Source organism: Buceros rhinoceros, unplaced genomic scaffold (assembly GCF_000710305.1).
Source record: "Buceros rhinoceros silvestris isolate BGI_N320 unplaced genomic scaffold, ASM71030v1 scaffold17204, whole genome shotgun sequence".
NCBI classification, from domain to species: domain Eukaryota; kingdom Metazoa; phylum Chordata; class Aves; order Bucerotiformes; family Bucerotidae; genus Buceros; species Buceros rhinoceros.
The window spans coordinates 21,355-39,239 of record NW_010406850.1 but is presented as its reverse complement, the minus strand read 5'-3'; the positions used below and the strand labels follow the sequence as shown (position 1 = coordinate 39,239).

General features: G+C 36.8%; 1 protein-coding gene across 1 annotated transcript in view; it reads right to left on the bottom strand.

Moving 5' to 3' along the window:
* Nucleotides 1-671: 671 nt before the first annotated feature.
* KIF20B (kinesin family member 20B) overlaps nucleotides 672-17,885 on the bottom strand; it is a 36,951-nt gene continuing 19,737 nt past the window's right edge. The window contains exons 19-32 of the mRNA XM_010134279.1: nucleotides 14,901-16,059; nucleotides 13,447-13,585; nucleotides 12,845-12,967; nucleotides 12,314-12,371; nucleotides 11,571-11,696; nucleotides 11,174-11,304; nucleotides 10,014-10,169; nucleotides 8,813-8,989; nucleotides 8,088-8,243; nucleotides 4,443-4,640; nucleotides 3,849-3,923; nucleotides 3,078-3,222; nucleotides 2,018-2,148; nucleotides 672-746 (exon numbers count right to left, since the gene is read on the bottom strand). Coding sequence (XP_010132581.1) covers nucleotides 672-746; nucleotides 2,018-2,148; nucleotides 3,078-3,222; nucleotides 3,849-3,923; nucleotides 4,443-4,640; nucleotides 8,088-8,243; nucleotides 8,813-8,989; nucleotides 10,014-10,169; nucleotides 11,174-11,304; nucleotides 11,571-11,696; nucleotides 12,314-12,371; nucleotides 12,845-12,967; nucleotides 13,447-13,585; nucleotides 14,901-16,059 — 2,849 coding nt within the window. The remainder of the gene's footprint in view (nucleotides 747-2,017; nucleotides 2,149-3,077; nucleotides 3,223-3,848; nucleotides 3,924-4,442; nucleotides 4,641-8,087; nucleotides 8,244-8,812; nucleotides 8,990-10,013; nucleotides 10,170-11,173; nucleotides 11,305-11,570; nucleotides 11,697-12,313; nucleotides 12,372-12,844; nucleotides 12,968-13,446; nucleotides 13,586-14,900; nucleotides 16,060-17,885) is intronic.

Here is a 17,885-nt window from a genome sequence, read left to right as displayed (position 1 = left end):
CATCCCATATACATCATACTTGGTGTAAAGCTGAGGGATCACAAGGGTCAGCTCTCTTCAGTGGCCAGTCCAAGGAGGACTCTGTTCTGCTTTCCACCCCAGTCTGTCCATTCCTCACCACAGTTCCAGAATCCAGCTCCTGAATCCTGTTCTTGTTTGCTGCCGAAGAAGTCTGGGACTTCCCCAGCATCTGCCAGCAGCATCAGTGGTGACAGTGACACAGCTGCCATTACAGGCACTGGGTTCAGTATTGATATTGTATATATTTCATTTTACTATTTTAATTTTCATTAAAGCAGATTTAGGTTTTTTTCCAACCCGTAAGTCTCTCTCCCTTATTCCCCTTCCCAAAGGGGAAGGGCAAGAGGTTCATAGAGGCACCTGTCATTTGTCTAGCAGCTAGCCCAGCCCTAATCCATGACGCAGACATAGTTCTTTACTGCATAAAAGGTAAATTATGAACATTTCCAAAGACACGATCCAAAAAAAAAATTCAGACACATACTTCCTTGAACAGTATTTCAGCTTTAATGAGTCAAAACTGAAGAGTCAGAACAATTTTATATCCAGACTTTGGAGTATGACTAAGTATCTACCTATTCCTATATCCAATCAACTTAAATAATAAAATGAAAATATGCCCTAAGAAACTTTGCAAAATTATGTTTGTATTATTTAGCTTGTTTTGATCGTAACCGTCGCTTGATGATTAGATGATCACTTTCCCCTTTTTGTTCTGTAAATACCTGAAAAGGATGAAATATCAAGAGTTACTCAGCATTTCTTTAGAGACAAATTACATGCACTTCTAGACCCACATAACCAACATGTGTTTTCCCCAGAAGCTGTTTTCAGGATGACATTTGCCTCTTAGTCAGAGGTCTCCAGGACTCTGAAATGTCCATTTCAGTGCATCATAATAAGCAACAAATACTGGGAACACACAAAACTGGTATCTGTTTCAGCAAAACCAGAAAAGTCCAAGGAAAAATGTGATCTGAGAGCAGCTCTGACTTCCAGTCTCCAATGCTCATGTTATGAAACAGTAAATGTTCAAAAAAAACATAGTTTTAGCTTAAATTCCTTTAGCATTCTCTGACTTTCCCAGGATTCAGTCTTTCACTTTTCCTTTCACTTCCAAACTTCATAGATTCTTTTGCTCTACATTTCTGCCATTTTCTACACCCTCTTATGGACAGAATTTTGGTTTCTGCTACACCCATTCGTACAATTTACAGAAAATTCAATAGGATATCTCAGTATGGGCAAATGCTTACGATAGCAAGGGAAGAAAGGCTTGAAGAGAATGAGGAGATGTACTTTCAAGAGACTCACAGCACTACAGATACTGTCAAAACCGTGAAGCTGGATTTCAGAAACAACACACCAAGCCCTGGCCTGTAAGGCTCTCTGTAGGCTGGCTTAGACAGGGCAATACAACTTAGGTGCACTCAGAAGGTTATCTAAGCTATGCTTTGCAAAAGTATGGATGTATCCACATCCTAAAGTAACCCAAATACCAGCTGTGCTTAAATGGAATCAAAAGTTACCTTAGGCACTCACTCGCCTTGCAAAGTTAATTGTGCATGCAGACCTTTAGTGTTTCAATCATGCTATTCCAAATCCCTTAATGACATCTATTTCTAGTCTTCCTTTATACTACACTTAAATGTACAACGGCTGAAAAAACAAATTAAGACTCAACTGCTGTAGTAGAAGAAAAAGTATTCCTCCACGTACCACATCTAAGACATCTGTGAATCCAAATTTAAAGATATTTCCATGTCTGTATCACCTATACAGTAAGTCAGCAGTCAAACACAGAGACTGTCAGTGAGAAAACAGAGGAAGCTGAGTAGCAGGAAGAAAAGACTGAAAGGAATGGTTAGGTAGAATCAAGTCAGTACTTCAAAACATCTTCTGCAGCTTGATCAACCTTCAGATTTGTTCTGTCCCCCAATAGGTTATTTTAAGCCAAGACTACAGAAATACATTACGGTAACCTGTCATCACTTACTGAAGCAGCAGGGATATCAAGAGGGCAAGAAATGTCTGTCGAATACAGCTTTCTCTTAGTTCTTTTTGGCTTGAGCTCAGTTTCTGGTTCTGGAGGCTTGGAAGAGCTTATTGTTGCAATCAGCTTCTTTGCTAGAAGAAAAATTTTTGTGAATCAACATCTTACCGGTCTTGTGAGCCTCCAAATTAATTAATAAGGCAAGCTTTATTAAAAATAGTTTAAAAAGGAAACAGATTTGCTTTGAATTTTAAATATAAAAATTCAGAAGTGGTATGTGACTACCACAGTTTTCTATAAGCTTTTGTATCTGAATCTAAAGGATAAATTTAAATAGCACATTGAAAAAAGTCAAATAGGACTGAGATTTCAAAGTTAAGCATTTCAACAGAAGTTGAACAATAGGCTTAACTTTTTTGTGCTGACAGAAGCACAGGGTAAAGAATTTTCTCCATATACTTGTATAGTTTAATCAAACTAGTACTCGCTCTATAAAGAAATGAATATATGCATATTACGAGCTAGAGGGAAGGAAGAAATCCTAAACAATACCAATTTATGCAAGAGAAAAAAAAATACAGTTTTCACAGAAACAAAGTAGGGGTGAGAGTGAGGGCCGGCTTCTAGAACAAGGTAAGATTTGAAGTTTGGATTGGGCTCAATTTTTTTAGAGCAGTAGGGCAAATTTCTGAAGTTGCCTAGCTGTTTTACTGTGAACAAGAGCAAAGTAGCTCAGACATTTTGAGCTTAACAGCTATCATTGCTTTTATGATAAATATACATGCATATCTTCCACACTGTGTTCTTTCATTCCACCTGGTTTACTATCCACACTTGAATCTAAACTTTAGAACTGTGTGGTCCTTGCAATCAAGACAGCCTTCTCTACTCTGCAAGATTCAGCATAGCAGGTCTCAGTTCAGACTCTCATTTCATAAATGAAATAAGAACTTAATAAAGCAGATGAGTCCTTCAGCACGTAAACTATCACTTTACAGTAGAAAAAAAGCCATTCTACAATGCTCAGAGAGCATAGAATAAGCCTTATTTATTCTGTACAAACCTTTAGAGTGAATAATAGTAGGAGAATTTTGAAAGAAGTCTTCAATTTTTTGCAGTGTTCCATCTTTCTTTTTACCTGACTTATTGCTTGAAGATTTTTGCTTTCTTAAGGCGTATTCTTTCCTAGACGACTGTGTAGTAGACATCTGTAGACAAATACAAGAAAATTGACTTATCAAGTTTAATTCCATTTTATTTGATTTCAATGTTAAGTTGACATTTTGAGCTTTGCTACGGACATCTCAGCTCACTATACTAACAACACCACCACAGCAAGAACTGTAGACAATCTCATTTTACGCCCAGAAGAAAACAAACAAACAAAAAACCCCCCACACAAAAACATGAGTAATATAGGAAACAAATCAGTTCTTTTATAAAAAAATAGTATATTCAAAGCTCTATAGAGTATTTCATTACACAAGCTGTTCTAGTTATAAATAAAACAGGCAGAAACTGAAGGGGAAAACAAATCTATTACCCACCCTCTGCACGTGCTCAGGTTACTATTAAGGCCTAAACCCATCTTTGTATAATTGCCATGCTTAAAGATGATGTGAACCTTAGTTTTACTTCAAAGGCATTGCCTATAACACCAATATAGTATGTTCAAACTAGTCTTCATCACTATTCCACAGGAAACATCCTTCCCTTTGAATCATTGTACACTGCAGCTAGCACATGTTCTTGGCAAATGCAGATTTGCTCTTTGGTTAGCTTATGCAGTTTAGGAGGAAGACAACGTATGTGTTTAAGAATCCTATTCAAGTACATCGATAAGGATAAGTTGCTGCTGCATGAGAATGTTTGCTCCTTTCACTAGTCCCCATGTACAGAAAAAGCCGAACTAGGGTAAAAAAGCAGAACAAAATCAAACCATTTCCATGGTGCTTGTAGAAGGAGAATTGGTCATAGCAGGTTTTGCATTTTTCATGTTCTCACTTCTCACAAAATTCTAAGAAAATAAAGATGACATATTTTAACTAGGATTATTCTGGAAAGAATTACAATTACTACAATTATTTATATTACAGAAGCAGCCACTGTTTAAGTGCTATGGCTAACAGTAGGGAGGCACTACGTAATACCAGATAGAGGTAACTATTCAAATGTGAATTGAACACTAGACAAATTTGTGGAAGGGAACTACAAATACCTATAAGTCGAATCATTCTGACATTCACTGTTGTCTTCTCTCCATTATTATCTATACTTTTGGCTTTTAAGATATTTGACAAGCAAACCCTAGATCAAGCCCTGGGATCTCCATGAGATTCAGAAAATAAAAATAGGATTTTAACAAATGATCAGAGTAATACATTGAAAAAACCACACAACATATTTGGTCAGTTGGTCTAGGTCATACCTCACCCATCTCTTCACTCTTCCGTTTCTTTCTTGTCTTAAGCATTTTAACTGGCAAAGTACTGTCCTGGTGCTTCACCTCCATGCTATTGGGTTGTAGAGGTGTGAACCGAATTTCTACCTCTGGTTTTGGGAACCGACTAGTTTTTCCATTTTCTGTGGACACTTCAGAAGGGTCAAGGACAATTTCTGAATGGTCCTGCAAGCACATGGAAGTTTTAAGAAAACAAGTTTTAAAATAACTGAGTTAGAAAAAGTGTAATACATATCCCCACTTCCACCCTCCACCTCCCCCGCAGCGTAATGCAAAGTAAGCATTTAATTTTCCAGCTTTTGAAACACTTATAATAGAAGAAATCTATTTCAACTATAGCAGAATTTAACTCTTTTTTAAAACATCTGTTTAATTTTAAAAAGTTAACTTTTCTATTTTTGATTACAGAATTTAAAGAGTTTTCCTTGCTGAACTCAGCCTGATACTTTATTTCCATATCATTTTCAAGGGCAGAGATGGCTAGTCACAGTTTTCACAGCTAGCAGTAGTAGAATTGACATGATTTTCTTTACCTTAACACTACTGTTCTGTAAGAATTTGGCAGTAATAGGTGCTTTTGAGAGAAAAGTATAATCTTTCTTTAGCTTATCTTTAGTGAACTTCCCCCTCTCCACTACAGAAGTTAATTATGTAAGCAACAAGGTCCAACTGTCAAGCTACAAGCCAAATTCATCTTATGACAAACTTCTATATCACTATCTGTTCTCTGGAGCAAGAGCAGGCATTCAGACAGCACCGTCACCTGGAAGCTGAAGACCTTGTCTTGTCCCTGCTTACAGCCAAGCTCCTAGAATGGCACAGTGAGGGGGAGATGGAAAGGTCAGTTTGCACAACTTTTCTTCCCCAGCAGCACTTACCCTTCACCATCCACCCAACCCTGTTTTTCCTAGCAAAGCCAGCAAGAAAATCATAGCTGTGGTCTTCCCAGATCTCTGTGGCAGCAGTTCAGCTTCTGGCTAGCATACAGAAATAAGTTCAGCAGCTGTTTGAATGAAACCTAGAAAATGAGCTGCTGGGGTTGATGGTGGTGAGAAGTGGCAGGTGGCTGCTACTACTGCCACTTCTTACGCTGGCTCATGCTGAAGGGCACCTTCCTCCTCTCAAAAAGGAAAATGATTAAAGCCCATGGAAAGCCAAGAGGTAGTCACCTTCTTCAGCTTGGATTCTGAGTGGGAATACCAGCACCACTGCATTCCCAAGAATGGAGCTGGCTAACAAAACCATTTTTCTTTATAACTCCTACTTCAAAAAGTTAAATTAGTTAACAAAGCTACACACAGGAATCCTGCAGTGGAAGGAAGTAAATTCAGTTTGCCCTGCTATTGCTCACCCATTTAAAAGTGTTTGGCTTTTTTTGTGGGGGGGCATAGTGGGGTGGGGAAGGGGGTTTTTTTGGGTGTCTTATGAGTCAGCCACTTCATAAGCATCAATGAGATGTAAGTTTTCAAAAGCACACAGCTGGAGTAAGATTCATATGATGATGTTATACAGCCTTTATTTCTACCAAAATACACTAACTCAGGTTATCTGATCACCAAGAAGGGCATTTGGAGAATAAAACTTTAGAACTGTTCAGGCAACAGGAGATATTTTCTTCCCTATTCTGCTTTTAGCAAAATTCATATAACTGCATAAAATTTTTGAATTTAAAGTTATATACCAACCTTACTTAATGAAGGAGCACTGCTAGAACATCAAGCTAATAAATAATTGTCTTTAACATCATTGTATCTTACTGGAATACTTTGTCCAGCTATAGGATTAAGTTTGTTTGCTTTGTTTTTCCGTAGACTGTAAATATTTAAAATGAGTAAAGATTATGCTAGACTGCAAACCTCAAAATATTTTGTTTATTCTAAACTCAAAACAAAAAACCTCAAGTGCAGACAGCTAATGAGCACCTGGGCTTACACTGCGTAAGATGTGCCCTGCTGGGTCTCTCCAACAGTCTGGCTAGTTCAATATTCTGCCTCCAAGAGTGGCAAAGGAAGATGCTATTTAAGGATAACATGTGTGGACCTGGCCACCTTTGTCATCTACTCACTCTATATTCTCCCAGCACTCCCAGCTGTTGCATTAGAAGCAGACGGTAAACCTCTGCCTAATCCTCAGAGTATCCATTTATTAATACATTTATGGGTTTCTGCTACAATTTTTTCTAATCCCTGTTATCAGTACCTTTTCTGTCACCTCCAGAAGATCATCAGCTGCTTCATGCAGGAATGTGTTATTTTAACTGTTTTAAAAATATCTCCTATTAATTTAATCAAGGACTAGCCAGATCTTGCAGGATTTTAGGAAGAATAGTTCTGCCTTCTGTTTACCCAGCACAACCATGATTTTGTAAGCATCAACCTCATAAGACTCTGGTAACCTTAACCTCTTCTAACCAGAGTGCCAGCTGCTTAGTCTCTCCTCAAGGCAGAATACACATATTGCCTTGATCACTTCAGTTTTTCTTCTTTATCTCCACTATATTCTTCCTGAGAATTTTTTTATTTCCTGCTAAAACTTTACTCATTTGGTTCAACACCAACATAATCCAGTGTACAACTCACACAGTAATCCTGTTAGCAGCCTCTTCTTATGAATAACATCAATTATTGTTGCTACTGGCCTGAGGTAAATGCCTTAGTACCAACTGTTCACAATTCTCCTATAGTTAATTTTATAGCAAAAATAACTAATTTTATGGTGCTCTTTTAGCTGCATAAAGCAGTAACTCTGAGAGCTATTCTGTCCTCCCTTGTATATCACAAGGCTTGTCTACATGGCCCTAGCTGAACTGATGAAGTAGCAAGAAACTATCCAGACAGTTATTTGGCAGTAGACAGGAAAGAGATGAAGAGATGTATTTTGGCACAGTCCAGTCCTGCAACACGGGGAGATTTGTATCTTCTAGGAGCCAGGGGAGGGACTGCTAGGAAATCCATGTTCAGCCCTATTCATTCTAATTAGCAATGGAGACACACAGCATTGATTCAGTTTAGCCTTGTTAAATACTGTTCATGTAGCACACAAGGGTTTGGTGAGAATCAGGAGTCTCCGTTAAAACCCTTTCAATTTTTGTTCAGAAAACAAAGCAGAAGGTGATCTTCTCTGTGTAAATTTCAAATACTGTTTCAGTTTGGTTTTAGTGGCATGCAAGATACTGTTTTGTTCCTGTGAACCTCCATATGGGCTGGCAGCTCTAATTACAACATCCTCTCTATTATCACACTATAAGTGATATCAGAAAAGTTGAGATGAAATCCCCTTAACACTGACATAACCAAACCGAGATAACATTATAAATATTACGCCTTCAAAGCTTTAGAACCTAGATCAGTTAACTAGTTTTTCCCTCAGGTGCCTAAGTTCTATAACATATGTTCTGTTAAAGTACATTTTTTTCCCCCCTAGAGTCAGTGTGAAAGGGGAAGAGAGAAAAAGAATGAACGATAACTCACAACTGAAGGTGTAGTTAAAATACAAAGAACTACAAAAAGTAACTTTTTGGAGGTTTCCAATGTTGGTGAAATATATATTGAGAAAACAAAATTAGTTATTAACAACATACCATTAGTACATAATGTCCATAAATAAACATACCTCTCTGCTTATGGAATGATCTATTTTGTCTTGTTCTTCAGGTAAAGGTACTTCTGTCGAAGACTGAGGACTTCCATGGTTAATGCGTTGTTTCAATTCCCTTATCAAGTCATCTTTCTCAGCCAGCTGTTTTCTTAATTCTTCTATATCAGTTTCCTTATCCTAATAAACATAGCAAAATTTGCCACAAATTGCAGTATTGGCAAAAGAAATTTAGACACAAGCAATAATACATTTACTTGCTAGCATCAGTTTTAGAATTACAAAATAGGCTAAAATAGTCAAGTATCCAACAGCCAATAATTTAAATATATTAGTGGCCACTCTTTAAAGTGAAGAAAAGATCATACAACAGCCTGGGAAGATGCAATGCAAAAATATTTTACTCTAACTCTGCATAAGAACTTCACCTCCTATTTGTTCATGAAGTCCTTGGTGCTGTAAAAAAGGCAGCAAATATGATAGTTGTTTCAGATTCCTAGTCCAACTACGCAATTAAACTATCAAACAGACTTGAGTGTCTATTTGAACTAAATATTCTGAAACTTCAGTTACTGTCACAAATTCAGTTTCAAAAACAACTCAGCTTTAAAATTAGTTGCAAATGGTTTCAATATGACAGTGTTTAAGAACAAAGAAACAAAGCCAAAAAACGCAAAGAGCAAGTACAGTGGTTTACAACAACAACAAAAAATATCACAGGAACAAGAAGAGAGAGAGATGACCTTTGCTGAATCCTTTACTGTAGCCTGCTTCAGTTCCTCTATTTCTTTATCTTTCTGTATGGTCTTAGAAGCCAAAGTCTTGATCTGTACTTCCAAAGCTTCAACTAATTTATCTCTCTCTTCACGCCACTTTTGAAGACTGCTGTCCTTTTCTACCAGCTGGGCAGAAAGTTTTTCCTAAATATGGAAAAAATAGGTTAGAACTGAACACCACTTCTACACATTATCTCAGCTGTGCTGATAGTACCAACTATGCAAAATAAAACTATTTTATGGCCTTAAACTTGAGAGCCTATGGAGACCTTAAAAAGCTCACATAGAACTACTTTCACTACAAATATGCAAAACCAAACCATGCTTCAATTAGAAAATCTGTATCTACAGTTATACTCTTCATAAAGGTAATTTTCAGTAAGAACCACCACTCCTGTTTGCTCAGTTTGTGATTTTAGTACTCGTAAGTCTTGGGCAAGCAAAGTCACAAAGTAAAAGTTGTCCTAAGTTCTTAACGTCCTCCTGTACTGATCGCAGGTCTAGAAAGTCATTGCTACCTACTTCCAGATGCACATACATTGTTTGATTGTACAGATCCATATAATCATCTCATATGCTTAAGAAGTTACAAACTTGACACAAGCCCAATGAGCAGGCAAGGTATGCACCTTGTCATTAACTATCAGTCACTCTACTTAAAGCCATATGGGAGCAAAACCACTAGCATTTTGACCAAAAAATTTTACTCTGTCTGGAAAGAGGGGATTTTTTTTTTTTAGCAACTTCTTGTTTTTTCCTCTTCCTTCTAAAGCCTCACAGGGTTTTTTTTGTTTGTTTAGAAAAGTCAGGCAAATCTTGTTTTTCAATGTTTTCTTAGCTTCATTAAGTGGCAATTCATCTAAGTGTAGGTTACTTGTGGTGTTTTACGCACAAGATGCAGTTTGAAGAATTCAGTGAGGTGCTGCTGGTGGCAGCATAGGAAGGAACAGACATGTTAACTATAAAGCTTTTTCATTTTGTGACCCTTCCATTCCTCCCTTTTCATAATGAGATGATCTCATCTAAGCTTTGCCGTGTGATAAGTGAGGAGACTTTGACAAAGGCCGGCTACCAACAAGTGCCCAACACTGTTAATACTTGACATGTTATTTGCTCTGTAGGGAAGACTTACACTTAGAGGACTCTGCTGAGACCTACAGTCACTTACAATTTCTGCTTGTTGCTCTATGCAACGTTCTCTGTCCTCTGCAAGTTTTCTCATTTCTCTATTGTGATGGCTCTCAGCTTCTTTTACTTGACTTATGAGTTCCATTTTTTCCTCCAGCCACTTCTTTCTATCAGTTTGGTACTTGTCCTTGTTCTCCTGTTTTAGAGAAACCAGAAATAAAATCGCAGGTAGAGATTAAGCAGAAAGATAAGTGTTAAAACCCAGACGACCATTAAACGCATTTGTTTCAAAAAGGTAACAATTACTAGCTCAGTTCTACTCCAGCATAATCCCAACTGCAAGTGTTACATTCTCATTTAATACTGTTCTTCTCCATTAAAAAAAAATCAACAATTTTCAGCACTTATTCAGACTGGCATGTCTTCATGCTATATAATTTTTTTCCCCTCTAAAAATACTCTAGGGAAGCGCAAACACTAAAGTTACACCAAAAGTCAAGAGATCCTTCTAACTTCCAAATTCCCAATCTTTTATACTGCCTAAGACGACACATTAGAAGCTTACTTCTCCTTCAAGACTGAGAGGCAAAGAATGCAGTACCATTTGAATGGTAGGCAGAGATAGTGCATGCCTAAGAATGTCACTTCAATCCACAACAGCTTTGCTTCCTTTTCTATCATAACCAAACCTCTTGTCAGACATCCTCCCACACAAGACAGAAGGCATCCAAAAAGACACTTGGAAAAGAGTCTACTTTCTAATTCCAGGATAATTAGAGGCAAGTCTTCAGCCTAACAGGGAGGTCTTTCAGGTCATACAGCAAGCATAAGATCTTGAAGGAGTTTGCTTTAGTTGCCTAAGCAACTGACAGGAAAGAGGTTGGGAATGGATATTAAGAGTTGGATTGGTTAAGCCAACTCTAAGACAAGCCCAGCTGCAGAAGCGCTGTCTATGGTAGACAGCGTAACGAAGGGTGCACTCCACTACAGGGTACCAGTGATGGCATATATCACCGACACTGCACCCAGACTTTACTGCACTGATGCACCGCAGCTTTTCAAGGAGGTTTCCTTTACCAGTGTAACAATTTGCCATATCATGGTCTAGCTCTTTAAGATAACAGCACACAAAAAAATTTAGACCTATACATGAAAGTTACAGCTTTAAACCTGAGCACGAATTATGCCAACATATTTTACCTTCAGTTCTCTTTGCAGATTTATTAATTCCTCATTTATGTTTTCCTCCTCATTTTTGGTCATCTTTTGCTGCCAGTCACTATTGCCCTGGTTACTCAGCTCTCTGTATTTCTGCTTCCATGCTTCCAGTTCTAGTCAGTACACAAAATGGGGTTATATAATGCATGTTTTCAAAGGCGTATTTGACTACATTCACATCCTTCTACTAAAGTCACTTAGATTTATCAGCTATGACTGCTAAGGGACAACAGAAGCCTTTAACTGTTAGAAGTTTGCTATATACCACATGAAATTAATGCCTAAATACCAGTCAGAAAATAAAAACAAATTTAAAGCAAGTGTCACAATAGATCCAGAACAATTTTGTCCCCTCGCTCCCTTTCTGTGGAGAGATTACCCGAAACTAAACTGCTGATCTCTTCTACTTTGGCTTGAAGTACTTGATCTTGTTCAGTCTGAGTCTGTTCTTGTTCTTCTAATGTCATCCGCATATCTTCAATTATTTTTTCCTTCGCATGCAGATCTGAAGGTTTAGAACAAATTTACTGATAAGCCCCCTCTTAGTTTCCACCAGTATCTACCAAAGAGCCTTCATTACAAGGCACTGTAATTTCATTTCCTGAGTTCAAAAGATTTATTAAAGAAACAGCGCATCTCTTCTGAAATACCCAAATCCGAAATTAAGTGATTCTCCTCAACTTGATTTAGGTGTTTCAGTGTTAACGTCAGTCAGATTGTGACTTGTATTATATCAAAAACTCAACCGTTGCTCAACTGCTAACTCTTTATCAAAGCTGCAGAAACTTATCATGCTAGCTCACATTTCAGAGTTTGATTTTGTTAAAACAGCCAACTAAAATAGCAAATAAGTACTAGCAGTTAATAAGTTAACACTGGTACAACAAACCCACGCTTCCTCTGTGGCTTATGTTTCTTATATTGAGACTATTTTTTTGCTTTCAAATACACCTGCTAATGAATCAATAAAAATTAGTTCCTGACTGTAACATTTTGGTGTCCAGGTTGGAGTTCCTCAGTAATTTAACATATAAATATACAAGACTCTCCAAACTCATTGGCAACATGACAACTCATCTAGCTGCCATTCCAAACAAACAGAGAATAGTGGCTTTTTCTGACCTTCGCGTGTTTTCTCGTACAGTTTGGAGATTTCTTCCAGCTTCCCGTTATTTGACAACTCCTAAATACCACATTGAAAACACGTTAAAGAAAACATATTGAAAGAAACAAATATACACGCTAAAAATTAGTAGCTTTTCATTCTGAGCTTTAATAAGTAATGAATAAAGAGTTTAAGACAAACAGTCCAGAATACAGTGTAAAGGAGCATTCAAGATAATTAAAAGAAGTTTAGAGGAAGATACTGCTACTAACATATCTAAATGTCACTAATCAGAACCAGGGTTTCTGCAGATATCAAGTATGTTTCAAATAGAGTAATCTGCCTAGCAAGTAAAATTTGACAATGTCCTGCAGTAAAAAATACTTTAAATGTCTGTCTTTAATCCATGAAAACTAGTTTTAGTTGGCTGCTCTTATTTTTACCCAAATTTCTGTAAACTTTCTCCTGTTGCTTGCAAAATTTGCCTCATTAATGGATTAGTTAAAAAAAAAATCTAAGAGCAAGTAAAATTAAAAAAAAAGAAATACCTTTTTAAGTTGCAGGATTGAACGCTGTTTGACCTCTACTTCTTCACTAAACTTGTTTTTAATTTTCTGAAGTTCAATAACTTCATTCCTCAGGGACTTCTCCTCAAATTGCATTTTACTCACCTGTAGCAGTTCACAAAGACAGCAAGCAAAGCTAACATTTAGCTAGCTATAAGCCTTTTACAATCTAAATAACCATATACTTTGAGAGTCAAATTTTTGCACAAATCTGAGCTAAATTTCAGGAGCTAGAACTGCACTGTACTGTACACCCTTCTTAGTGAGGGATTTTTCAACATGGAATAGTAGATTACATTCAGCAGGGAAAACAAACAAAAACCAAACCCCCCAACCAAAAACACCCACCACGGAATAGCCTAATCAAACTACAAATTCAGTTGTCCTTTAAAAAAAAAACCAACAGTTTTCTGATGTGATCCCATCCACTCCTTGGTACTTAGATCAGGCTGCTGGGGAAGACACTACTCTTTGAGACTTAACTTTCAAGCCCAAACTCCTGCTTGATAACTAACTACCAGCAATTGACATTTATTAAACCCAAACAAACTTGCAGAAGAAATATTTGGCCTATGGTTACCAACCTGTATTTGTACTTGCTGAATTTGTTTCTTGGCATCAGAAAATCTGTCTTTCAAATCTGTATGCTCTTCCTCTTTCCTCTGCAAATCATTTTTCAAACGTTGTACAAGGGCAGAGCTCTCACAAAGAGCTTTACGCAGCCTGGTATTAAAAATTAACAGGTATAAGTAACATTAGTGTTACACATGTCAAAGAAACAGTTTTTACACATCAGTGCAGGCTCTTTGCTGAAGATTAATAGAATCTCAGAACTACCAGATCAATGACAAGCTTTATAAATTTACTTTGGATTTCAACTTACTATATGATCCAGAAGTAGCAAACTGCTCAGATTTATTTCTGAACGCTACAGTTTAAGTACAGCAGAGCAACCATTTTTTATCATTAGGTGTCCTTACAAACAAAAGGAACAAGGTTAATGTCAAGTAAGTTTAAACTCAGTATCTACATCCCAGACACTGCAGGGATCAAAATAAAACACAAAAGAAAACAGAAAAAAACCCCAATAACATTGCAATAAGTAGTGCTGTTATAAAGCAGTTAAGAAGTTTGATGGGTTTATTTTTGAATGGTCATATTTATTTTAAAAAAATTACAGCAAGACATCTTGCATTCTTGCTTTAAAACTAACTAATGGAAGTTTTTTTAGATTCTATAATTGACAATAGAAAAGTCCTCACAAAAGGAAAACCTTCCACAGCTTTAAAAGCACAGGGTCAGGGATTCTCAGTCCTTTATGCTAAATTGTGCTTTACAGAGTATGCAGGTACCCACAGATCAATGGCATAAAGAGACTCTATGCAGGAGAAGGGCTACATAGCATCTTAAAGTTATTTTTACACAATTTCCTCACCATATAACAAATATAAACTCTCAAAAACATTTAATCTCTTATTTCTTAAAGATGTAAAAAGTAGAGGGGGCTGGGGGAAGTTTTACTCTCCTACAGCCATTGTTCTTTAAAGTTGTTATAGTAGGCCGTTTCCATAGAATAGCTATTACCAAAACCAGCTGTTTACTGTTGAATCCCTATGGTTTTTTTTTCCCCTTTTACCATTCAGTCCTTAAAGAAAACATTAGCTTGCTTTTATACAAATTATGTATATACAAGGATGTAACTTCAAATTATATGTTATTTCCTCCAGAAAGAGTACACAATATAACACTATAAGAAATCCCCAAATAGTTAATTTTCTTGCATGTACCTGTTTCCTCTAAAGTAGTTCCAAATGATGTGTATCTATACTTTGAAAGAATATGCAAATAGGTGAGGAAAACATAGCCAGCAGAATATGCAAATATAAAATTCAAGTGGTGTATTAAAACTCCTTGAAGAAGCAGGCTGGTTCAAGTTGACAAACACACAAATGTGTTATGTCAAACTGATGTTCACAGAAGGTAGTTTTAACTAGAGTCTGTTCTCAAAGGGTTACAGGTTATTTCACTATTTACTTACGATTTTATAAGTTGTACTTGCTCATTCTCTTTTTTCTCCTTTTCCTGGATGGAATGTTCCATGTTCTCCAATCTGTTCATTAGCTGCAGAAGTTGGTCCTTCAGATTTTCTTCCTGATCACTCAATTCTTTCAATTTGTTTTCTGAATCAGCACATCGTTCTTGCAGAACTACTGCATTACTTTCTAGATTTAAAATAATAGATTCCTTTTCTTTAAGTACTACTTCTAACTTCACTAAGCTCTCTTCTCTAGCTCTAAAAGCCTCCAAGAGGCATTCAAGCTCACTTATTTTTTCCTCGTAGCTGGCAACTTCCACCTCTAACTGTGCAATTATTTTCTGATCTTTGGCTGCTTGTTTTTCAAAATCATAGGTTTTCCTCTGGATTTGTTCTTCAAATTTTATTTTTAGTTGATTATTATAAGTCTCAGTATCACCAAGTTCCTTCTTCAAGTCTTCAACTTGTTGGAGTAGCTCTTGAATTCGCTGACTTTTTTGTGAAGAAGCCTTAATAATATTTTTCCCTTCTTCCCAAATGCTTTCAATACTGCAGTGAAACGAGTTTTCCCGTCTCAGATCTGCTGTAGCAGCAGTTTGGGACTGCATGCATACAAGATTCATTTGAACTCTCTCTGGTTCATCTTTTTCAGAGTCTAAGGAATCCATTAGGTTAACTAAATCAAGATCAATATCTATAGGAGAAGACTCTACATGACGTGTATGCAACTCATCTACTTTGGACAGCATGGTTTTAATTTTTGACACTTTGTCAATTATACTCTTTTTGGCACCTTCTATTTCATTATTTAGCTGAATAATCTTTTCTTCTTGTTCCCTGTTTATAGTTTTCTGTTTGTCCAATTCAGAAACAATCTTCTGATAGTCAGCCTGACACTGCTGAAGTTCTTCACTTAAGCCAGAAGCTTTTTCTTCAGAAGCAGAGAGTTTGAGATGCAAATTTACTATCTGCTCACTGAGCTCTTCTTTTTTGTTTTTTTCTCTTCCGCACTGTTCTTCAAGTGCAGCTAGCTGGCCTTCCAAGGTTTCAGTTCTTCCCTTCAGTGTTTGTATTTCTGCATAGTTCTCAGAAGTATTTGTTTCCATGTATTCATTTCTCTTTTCCTCTAGAGAGTCATGAAGGAGAGTTGGGAATGTATCTCCTAAAAAACCAAAACAAACCACCCATACAGCTCAAATTGATTAAAATCAATAGTACAAGTCACTAGCAAAACCAAACAGCAATTACTGTATGGAAAATGCTCACCATCTGAAAGCCACATCATACCATACAGCACTTTGAAGTCTTCAAGTAGTTAAAGCCCTCTGAACAGTTTAACATGCAGTAGGTGTCTCTTAGGCTTCTAGACATATTTTGCAGTAAGAGGTTTTCAGAGGCCTTAAAGAACACTTTGGAATGGCTCTATTCCAGCCTTCTAGTCTGCATTCCTAGTAGAAAAATCTGTCCAGTTTTACTAATACAAAATAATTTAGTAATACATAAAATTCACAGTAATATCTAGTATCCATTCACTGGTTCAACAGTCCCTTTAATACAGAGAGCAATTACCCATTTTACGTATAGGAAAGTATGTGATGCCATTACTCTTCTAGAAGTTTCATTCATACTCAATATCCCCTTACTTTAAAAAAGAAGCTGAAAATCTAGCCCAATTTTTTTAATTAACATTTGATGTTTTCCTTTTTTCAACTGATTTCTAGATATAAAGATAACTACTTACACCCATAACTAATGTGTTGCATATAAAGTTCTCCCAGAAAGATGTACAACATTCCATTAAAACCCCAAATTTCCATAAGTACTATTAGCTTAAGACTATTTTTTTTCTCCCTAAGTAATGAACAATTCCAACTGAAGTCACATGCATTTCACCACCTGCAAAACTGACTCCAGCTGTAATTCATGCAAGTGTGTTGGGATACAGCTGTGGCTATTTAGATAACACACATGCTATGTCTTCGTAGTAAAACCAAGCCTCACTATCTCTAAGGACTAGATTGCCACAACTATGTATTCCAGGGAGATACTTTGGATTCTTGTGAGGACTGCAACTCCAGTAAGGTGGATCTTGGCAGTCATCTCACTTCAGGATCATTAAGCACATGAGTACACGTGCACTGCATGGAAACATCCTCTGATCAGATCCAACAACTTTTATAGTCACTGACCTTTAGTATGACCTTTTGTTAGTGACACTGTTTTCTGTCTCAATTCAGGTTTTGGTTTTTTGATTATTTTTAGAGTTATCAAATTTCACAGGACACTTTTTTCTCCTGCTTTTCTATATTTTTCTGCTCTAATTAGACATATCAAGTGCTCCTGCTAGGTCAGACAAAACAGCAGCTTTACTTTGGCTTGTAAAACCGTGCTTCTAAATCCTACAAGATTAAAAATCTTGGACTGAGAGATGTTTTTCTCTGAAAGCCCAGTTATGTACTCCAAGAAAACATAGCAGATGAAATACTACATATTCATTACCCTGGACATGAATTTTACATACTTCACTACAAGAGAGGGGTGCTGAGGTGTCTTAAGACATACTTTGTAATCTAGGGTGGCAGGATGAAAAAAGCAGCAGAGTTTAACCCAGCACTTACAGTAAGAAGGGATGATCATTCACAAGAGGATTTAGAAATGATATAGTTGCTTTACACTAACAACCACAGTCATGCAGCAGAGCAGGATAAATATTAGTGCAAATGATACATGATACTCAGTCAAGAAGCTTTTTACGTAGGAAGTACAGCCTCACCCCCAAAACATGGGAGGCAAGTCCTAGAGAAGAGTACAAATACCTGAACTTTGAGACAAGATAACCTATCTTCTCCCAAAATAAACTTTGATCACAGGCCACTAGCATATCTAAATTCTACAAGAAAGCCATCACAGCGTATCTGTGCTCATTGTTCTATTGTGCCAAGTACATTTAACAAGAATTGTTCTAGTGTTTATACATATATATAAAAT